The sequence below is a fragment of the Drosophila busckii genome, chromosome 2R (genome assembly GCF_011750605.1).
Source record: "Drosophila busckii strain San Diego stock center, stock number 13000-0081.31 chromosome 2R, ASM1175060v1, whole genome shotgun sequence".
In the NCBI taxonomy this organism is placed as follows: Eukaryota; Metazoa; Arthropoda; class Insecta; order Diptera; family Drosophilidae; genus Drosophila; species Drosophila busckii.
In genome coordinates, this window is record NC_046605.1 from 21,677,501 (window position 1) to 21,687,276 (window position 9,776).

The 9,776-nt window shown below is 33.0% G+C and overlaps 1 protein-coding gene across 1 annotated transcript; it reads left to right on the forward strand.

Annotated features, from left to right (window-relative positions):
* Positions 1-818: 818 nt before the first annotated feature.
* On the forward strand, positions 819-9,023 carry LOC117134657 (unconventional myosin heavy chain 6). The gene is made up of 19 exons (XM_033293026.1): positions 819-924; positions 1,347-1,491; positions 1,933-2,507; positions 2,568-2,810; positions 2,878-3,243; positions 3,301-3,437; positions 3,497-4,016; positions 4,083-4,195; positions 4,271-4,520; positions 4,585-5,160; positions 5,216-5,439; positions 5,497-5,635; positions 5,710-6,105; positions 6,169-7,126; positions 7,186-7,484; positions 7,548-7,880; positions 7,941-8,342; positions 8,414-8,617; positions 8,914-9,023. The coding sequence occupies exons 1-19, from the start codon at positions 847-849 to the stop codon at positions 8,983-8,985; spliced, it is 6,030 nt and encodes a 2,009-aa protein (XP_033148917.1). The 5' UTR covers positions 819-846; the 3' UTR covers positions 8,986-9,023.
* Positions 9,024-9,776: the final 753 nt, after the last annotated feature.

Consider the following 9,776-nt stretch of genomic DNA (forward strand, 5'->3'; position numbering starts at 1 on the left):
TTTTTTTTTTTTCTTCTTTCTCACCCTGCCTGTGTTACTCACGTTGTTAGGTTTCTCCAGTTGGAATTTGTGGACTATTGTCTCAATTTGGAAAGTGGTTGAATCAACCTATCATATATTTTTGTAACCATTATTATATACGGCGCAGGTATGCCATCTATGTAACTTTTATAGTGTAAACTTGAGCTAAAAATAGTATTATTCGAGAGATTATATATGATTGCTATCCTTACTCTTTCAAGCAAAATGGCTACTATCCTTCTGCACATTGGTGGTGCGCGGATAATGACTTCTATACAGAAATACGATGAATTTATCGGCATATATACTAGGAACTTAACTTGCGATACTATCAAAGCTGGGACATTATGTGTGATGTTAGTCTTATCCACATATCGTAAGCTTAAAATTTACGAAAATACGTACCGACATTTATACTAGCTTCTAATTTGGTGGATTGGCGCTTGATTCAAGTATTCGTGTTGGAGCATGGTTTAATACAGATTTATTACATTATCCAGTTTTATATACTCTGGTTTTACTTAATCATTAAACCTTATTCTTGATATTGTTGACTTACTGAGCTGGTTCAATTCAAGGGCTGTCAATGTCAGGGGTGAGCGCAATATAAGTCATTAAATTATAGCCTTTCAATAAGGTAAGGGTGTCACTTTGAATGTACAATGAAGCATTTGCCAACTGCCAAGGAAGGTTAGTCTGCATAATAAATATATAATTATATATATATATATATATATATATATATATATATTGAATTAAAAATTGTAATTTTTATTGCTGCAACCTTTTTTTAAGGACTTTGTTCACAAATATCATACATGCAAAATGGGATCCTTAGACCCTCATGTCTTTGCATTAGCTGAAGCTGCCTATAGAAATATTGTTGAAGATAAAATAAATCAGGTAAGAGCAACAAAAAAAACAAAAAACGTGTTTAAGTTGGCAACAGCCAACTTTTTGATACACTTTTTGATTTAAAAGAGGATTGCAAAACGAACGCACAGCCAACTCTTGACAGATTACGTGTCACATAACGTTTTCGCTGTAAAGTCAAAAGCGACTGCTGCCTGTTGCATCGGCAAATGCAAGCCGCTCTCTTCTATGGAAAATTGAAATGTATATTTTAATATTTAAACTTTCATTTTTGTTGGTTATTTTTCACTTTTTTCAAATTCGTTTTAAAGATTAAATGTTTGCAATTTTCTTGTTTTACTTTTGGTGTCCTCTTAAAGTACCGAAATATATTTGGTGTTGCACTTTTATTTAAGAATATTGTATATCTACAAAAATGTAAGCATAAATATTTTATTTTTTATATAATAAAGTCCTGCCTCATATCTGGAGAGTCCGGAGCTGGAAAGACGGAATCGACAAAACTAGTTTTACAATATTTATGTGCAATCACTTCCAATGTGTCATCATGGATTCAGCAACAAATTTTGGAAGCAAATACAATTTTAGAAGCATTTGGTATGTTTGGACTTCAACCGAATACGATTATATTCAAATGAACCGAATAAATAATTAAGCAACCATTATATTTATGGGTATAAATAATGCGTAATGGAATACTTCGTACTTCATTTATAACATAATTAAACATATCGCTCATTTAGTAGAAGTGACATCGCAAAAAATGGCTTTTCGACATAAAGACATTTAAAGTTTTCAAGTGACTCCTGTCTTTCGGTAAAACTAATATGAGTTAGAAGTATATTCATCTCATCCTTTGTGTTCTAAAGATAGGACCATTCAATTTTTTCAGAACGTAGATTATAACAACGAATATTTCTGCATCATTAGCTCAAATCATGTTTTTCGACTTATGTCACTCTTCTAGTAAATGAGCGATATATGCACAATATCAAAAAAATCATTGTGTTTTATTGTATAATTATTAAATTTTTGTAGGCAATGCGAAAACCATTCGAAATGACAACAGTTCCCGATTTGGAAAGTTTATGCAAGTGTGTTTTGATGAACAAAATGGTATTAAAGGATGTGTTATACAAGATTATTTATTGGAGCAATCGCGTATAACATTTCAAAGTCAGGGAGAGCGAAATTATCACGTTATGTATCAGCTAGTAGCCCAAGGACAAATAAATAAGGAAACAGCGGAGACATTTTATTTAAAACCTCCAGAAATGTACAAATATTTAAATGCTACCAACGATATTACAGTTGATTTGAACTTCGAATCGAATAAGTTTAATGAACTGACAATGGCATTTACTGTGCTCCAAATTCCACAATCGGTTATTGATTGTATTTTTAAAGTATTAAGTTCCATCTTATGGTTAGGCAATATTGAATTTATTGACATAGATGGAGAAGGCTGCAACTTGTCAACAAGTGACTTTGAGATTATTAAGACTCTATCGATCCTACTGGGTATTAAGAAAGATGAACTGACGACGGTGCTTTTGCTTCGCCAAATAAATGTTCGAGGGAATATAACTGAAATCCCTTTAAAAATACATGAGGTAAGTTTTAAATGTATGCATTTTCGCATATTTATTTAATTATCTACTGTGTGTTTTTAGGCGAGAGAAAATCGACATGCAATGGCTAAAGCCTTATATTCGAAAACGTTCACTTGGCTTGTTAATAAAATAAATAGCTGCACAAATCCTGGAAGGGATGGCTCACAATTTTTAGGCGTTCTTGATATATTTGGCTTTGAGAATTTTTGCAGAAACTCTTTTGAACAGCTTTGCATTAATTATGCTAATGAAAAATTGCACAAATTTTTCAATCATTATGTTTTTTCATTGGAGCAATCAATTGTAAGCTTAAATTATTAATTATTTCGATACATATTACAAATGTATGTGTTTTATTTTATGTCTTTAGTACAAACAAGAAGAGATCAAATACACTCATGTGGAGTTTACCGATAATTCGCTATGCTTGGAATTGATTGAAAAACCTCCCAGATGTATTTTTAAGCTCCTAACTGAACAATGTCATATGCCCAAAGGCTCAGATTCAGCTTATTTAAACAATATGCATGCTGAGTTTGAATTCAATCCAATTTATATAAAAGGTGTTGATCGTCGACATTGGGAAACCGAATTTGGCATTAGACACTACGCTGGAAAAGTAATTTATACAATTGATGGATTTGTTGATAAGAATCGAGATGTTCAACAAGATGTACTCTTTGATCATATGAGTCGTAGTGAAAACGCATTTTTGAGAGATCTTTCAAAATTCCAGGTACGGTGTTTCTCTACTTTGTAACCTAGATCGAAAGGATTATCAATTTCATTTTAGGATCAAGCATGGTCTAATTTAATACAAAACTCGTCGACCAATCCACGGGGGACCAGTAAAACTAAACTGACAGTTAGTGATCATTTCCGTCAACAATTACAGTCTCTTATTGACGTACTACAAAACACCAATCCATGGTATTCCTTACGTTTGTCTCATAATAATATAATAATAATCCTAATTGTTTATATAACAGGTATGTCCGTTGTATCAAGCCAAACTCACTAAAGCATGCAGATCATTACAATGATGAATTTGTGCTTGATCAACTGAGGTATCTAGGCATTTTGGATATAATTCGTATTAGGCGTGAAGGCTTTCCAGTTCATATTACCTTCGAAGACTTTCTTTTAAAGTATAAGTGTCTTATACAGAATAAGTCGCTGACAAGCAATCAGAAAGGCATAACAACCATATTGGAAGAATTGAAGGTACCAGAGACCGAGTGGCAAATAGGAATAACAAAAATATTTTTACGAAGCATTGCTTATGACCCGTTGGAAGATATTAGAAAAAAAATTGTTTGTGCTAATTCAATTATAATACAGAAACATTGGAGACGATACTCGAAGCAAAAAAAATATATGCGAATAAGAACAGCAATTTTAACAATTCAGCATGCATATAGAGGTTGGAAATTAAGAATCCACTTTTTAAGAGTGCGTCGAAGTGTAATAATCATACAAAGTCGTTTACGTGGCGTTTTTGCAAGAGAGGAAAGTTTTACCACTAATTTTTCTTTATTCAAAAAATCTAAATTCATATTATATGTTATTTTTTAGGTTGCAGCGGCTTTACGAGAAATGCGACGAGTAGATGAAGAAATGAAAAAACGTGAAAAAATTCTGGTTGAATCGCCAAAAGCAGATTACACAGCTATTGAGGACTGTGAACGGTATGTTATATAATTTTCACTTGGAAGTCCTTTATGTTCTAAAAAATGGTCCCCTCATTTACTTTATGCTTTTAGAATAGTGCAAGAAGAAATAAAAGTTCTTGCGCACATGGCTGAGCACCTTAATACAAATATGACCAGGTCTATTGAAGAAGATAATTCCGTAAACACTACAACAGATGAAAAGAATTTGCAAAATGTGGATACAGTGGACTTAGATAATTTGTTTGCATTCTTAAGTGAAGCTACAACATCCCCGCCTAACCAACTTATAGAAGAAATAAATGATAAAATGACAAATTTGGTTTCGGATTTGGATAATGAGGTAATTTCTTTATACATTATATTTATTTAAAAATAATTGTTATATACATTTTCTTTATTTTCAGATTGAAATATGCATGCAAAAAGAATCATCCATTGTTGTTAATGATCAGGAAAATGTAAAAACTAAGGTACCATCCATTCCCGAGCCATCCGTGTCTCCACCCCCACCTCCAGTGGAAACAGAAACTAAAAAACCTTCTGCTGAGCCTATATATGAATCATTAACACATAATATTAAATCACCTTGTGATAAGGAAGTCGATGCTGAAATGACTGATTTGCAAGCAAATGTACGTAAAGAAATCGAACCTCCATTACCATCATTACAAAGCGAAAGAGAACAACGACGTAAATTTCGAGTTGAAAAGAAGCTTCAAGAAATGCATCAAGTGGAAGTTCAAAAGGAAGTCTTTAATAATGATTCATATTACAATATTCTGGATTTCGCAGAGAACTTCTTCAATACTCATGAGCGATTATTGGATGGTACTTTAATGTTAACATTAGCTCGCAAAAAGGCTGTAAATACAGTGCCAAAGAATGAAATGATAATATTTACACGCACGGAAAAAATTCCAACATCTCATATACATATGTACGATCCCGAAAATATTGTGCTTTCTTGCAATATATTCCGAGTAAGAATCTTTCGATTAAAATAATTCTCTCATATTATAAATCTTAAATCATTAGGAATTATGGAAATATATGCGTGGGGAATACAATGCCGAACGAGAACTTCAAAGTATACAATACATTATAGGGCACGGTATTGAGAGAGAGGAATTACGTGATGAAATCTTTGTTCAATGTATGAGACAAACAACAAATAATCCAAATGTCGAATGGACCGATAGAATATGGCTTTTAATGTGTCTCGTAATTGTTGCATTTCAGCCAAGCAAACTTTTATTTAGGTACATAAAATTAAAATTTGTAATCAGTCTTACTACGATAACCCTTTTAATATTTAGGTACTACGTATCATTTCTAAAGAAGAATTTGGAAACATTTGATGGGAAACTTAGGCAATACGCCCAGTGGTGCTTTGACAATTGCAAGTGTATTAAGGTTTCAACTAGACTACAACCACCTTCTAGTGTAGAAGTTGCCGTAAGTACTTATGAGGAGTACTACATACATTTAAGGAATTGGTAAATTACTATTTATTGTGTTTTCTGTTGTAGGCCATGCGACGACTTGGTACGATTGTCTGTCGATTTTTTTTTTTAGACTCTCGCACAAAAGCTATAGATGTTCATCCTACGGATACTGCAAGTGATGCAGTACAGAAATTAGCAGATAAGCTAAACTTGTCTTCAACTGAAGGCTGGGCCATTTTTCAGTCCCGTACAGACGCGGAAGAACATATAAAAAGCTTTGAGTATTTATATGATGTTATTTCCGCATGGGAGTGCAAGCAAACAAATTCTAGTAACTACAAGAGACTTTCGAATAGTTCTACATATGGAGAGAATAGGTTTGTGTTCAAAAAAAGACTGTTTAAGCCAACACGAGAATTATCTCAGGACCCAGTGGAAGTTAGCATGTTGTATGCCCAAGCGGTATATAGCGTAGTAAAGGTAATGCTCAAAAACAAAAATTAAAATCATTTCATTTGAAACGATTTATCGTATGCTTTTTAGTGCGACGCATTTCCTGTTAGTGAAAAAGTTGCTCTTCAGTTAGCTGGCCTCCAAGCTCAAGTGGCATTAGGAGATCCATCGAATCAACCCAAGCCAGAATATTATTGTGACGTTAATAGTTTTCTACCAAGTCGTATATCAAAGACAAGAGAACAACAATTTTGGATTCCAATCCTAGCTCAAGCACATCGCCAATACGGCTCATCAAGAAATGAATTGACGGCCAAAGTATTGTACTTAAGTTGCGTAATGCAATACCCACTTTATGGCACCACAATGTATAATGTCATTTATAAAGGGTATTGGAATTATGTGAACAACATAATACTTGGAATTAATTGTGATGGAATCCTATTCATTCAACCAGAAGACAAACTTATTATATATCAGTTTAAATTTACTGAGATTGAATCGATTATGATAGATCCAAGTGATTGTTTTATCACAATATCATTATACCGAATGTCCAAGATTACCAAAGACGCTGTGCTGGACTCACAGAAATGTTTTGTATTTGAAACATTACAAAAAAATGAAATAGGCTCATTGATAATCTCATATTATCCATCGCTCTCCAATTGGATATTAAATAATTTCGATTGCCAGAAGAAAGCCAAAGGCGTTACTAATGAAGATAGATCAAGATTATACCAAAATGTTATTATATGCCGAAGACAATTAATAGATGCAAATGTGGTACGAAAGCCCCAAGAGTCCGGTGGATTTTTGCGGAACACCTTAAGACGTCTCTCCAAACACCGTATTGATAAATTACGAAATGAACAAAGGACAAATCCTCAGGACCACGGCGAATCATATAAAGGATTCTCTCATTCATTTTGGGCATTCAGTAAGCAACAAATATCATATTGTCTCAGCTTCTTACCAGATCAAGAGGAAGCAATTATGGTTCAAGTGTTTGACATTATTCTGCAATTTTCTGGTCTTGGTATCTCTGGTATGTTAAGATATATATGATTCTAGTCATTTATTTTTAGCAACATATACATATTTCAGGCGAGACGATAAAAAGAGCAGAGGATGAACACGTACGAATTGCCCAAACCATTCTGGACAAATGTATGAGAAAAGATACATTACTGAACGAACTTTATCTTCAGTTGATAAAACAGACTACAGATCATCCTGACGCCAATTCAAGAGTAAATCTAAGGCATTGGGCTTTGTTGTCTGTTGCATGTAGTGTTATTTTACCTTCGACGAAATCAATTCGAAAGTATTTGATGGCACATCTAAAGCGGTGTTCTAGTGATTTTTTATCTGAAGAAGGAAAATATGCTAGATTCGCTGAGAAAGTACGGTATTAAATTTGTTAATTTGATAATTTTAAGAAAAAAATCTTTTTTTTTTATTTGTAGTGCTTTCTTAGAACTCAAGGTACCCGACGTAGGCAGTGGACACCAAGTTGTGAAGAGATATTATGCACCACCAACCGAAGACCATGCTATTCAAGAATTTATTTTATGGACGGGCAGTATTATTCGTTTGAATTTCAACCCAGCTCAACAGCAAATGAAGTCATAGAAATAATCAAAAAAACAATTGGACTTCAGGACAATTCTCGTGGATATGCATTGTATGAAGTGCTGGGAAACACGGAGAGAAGTCTTTTAGCCGAAGAAAAAGTATGTGATGTAATGGCTAAATGGGAGAAATATAGAACTGCTTCCCAAAGGGAGACTCAAGTACCGGTATGCTTTATGTTTAATTTTCGCACGACAAAAAATTAAAAAACTAATGTTTAATTATAGACAAATCATACAAAGCCGTATCAACATATGTTCTTGTTCAAAAAGCATTTATTCTGCGATAATTTTATCAATATGGACGATACCATAGAAAAGGAATTGTTATATCATCAAGTATTACATAACCTTAGAAGCGAACGTTATCCTATCACTGAAATGGAAGCAATTATGTTAACTGCGCTTCAAGGACAGCTTGAAATCGGCGATAGCGGAGAAACTGTTAGTGATTACGGTGCTGTAGCTAGTCATTGCTTGCCACCTCGTTTTGTTCCTAATATTCCTCATGGAGCAGTTGCTATGCATCATCAAAGCTTAAGGGGAATGTTACCTGCCGATGCAAAAAAATCTTTCTTAAACCTAATACAAAGCTGGCCCCTTCATCGCGCCACAATTTTTGATGTTATGGTGAGTGTTTACTAATAGTTGTATGCTTTACCTTAGAACTTTGTTGTAACAATAAAAGCTTATTATCATAGCAAACTTTTACTTCAAATTGGCCAAGAATATTGTGGCTTGCGGTAGACCAAACTGGTATTCACTTATTGGAACACAGATCTCGAAACATTTTATGTTCTCACGAATATCAATCAATAATATCATTCTTACCTAACATGAATTCACTGATGATATTTACTGGAACTGAGAGGAAACAATCAAAAGTTATCTTAAGCACGTCACAGGTAATTGTTCTAATTAATTTATAATTATAAGTATTACAAATAACTTACATAGCTTAACTTTTATCTGAAATATAAGAGATATAATAATAGTAAAAATAATAATAATTTTTACAACGAATGTTAGGTTTGCTTAGCACTCTTAATATATAGGTTATATAAAAAAAAAAAAAACTTAATTTTAATTAATCATTTTAGTTTAACGTTAAATAGTTACTATAATAAATTCTTTTTGTCGTCGACTGTTCATAGTTGACATTAAATTAATAAATAATAATAATATGAAATTATATTTCTAGGCTTTCCAAATAGCAACGCTCATTAGGGAATACTCGGATATAGCAAAAGGAAATAAGAAGGAAAATGAATAATTGTTAAAATAGTAATGCTTATTACAATATGATGTATTTCGTATGTCATGAAATTACATCTTTAGTACATTTTACAGTTATTTCTTCAATAAATAATTTGTAATATACTATTTTATATTGTAAAAAATAAATAATTATTATAAATGATCATCTATTATGTCAAACGATTGCATTTTTATTTTCTCATTAGGTGAGACTGTCAATACTTTGATCAACAAAATTCCTATCATTTGTTTCTAATGCCGCTAGCTATTAATCTGCGTATATAGGTGTAAATAGGCCGTCTGGAAAATCGGTAAAATCAACTTCAGCCTTATTCGGCGCACCGGCTAGCTTGTGCCTAGGTTTAGCAGATAACATTTAATAACAATTAACACTTAATTGACATAATTTATAATGATCGAGTAGCGAGGTCGTGCGGCCTCTGCCTTCTCAGTCTTATGGTTGGGTTTCTCTAGCTAGGATTCTCGCTTATCGGTTTCGTTGCCGCAATAGTCTTTCGTCTTGCATAACTAGAAATATGGTCCGATTTAGATTTAGATACATTCTTAGCAGCTTCGGTAGATACACTTGTATCATAGATTTCATATCTTCTACCAGATGGTTTTGATGCATTTTAGAATATATATTATTAGTGTATATTAAGGTTAACAATTAACACACTTTGCACATACATATGTACATATATAATTTGACAATCATTTATATCATCAGGAAAATAGCAGTGAATCAAAGGTCAAAAATAGATCCCTGTTCTACTATTTGCTTCACAGAGACTACTAGTTTATACA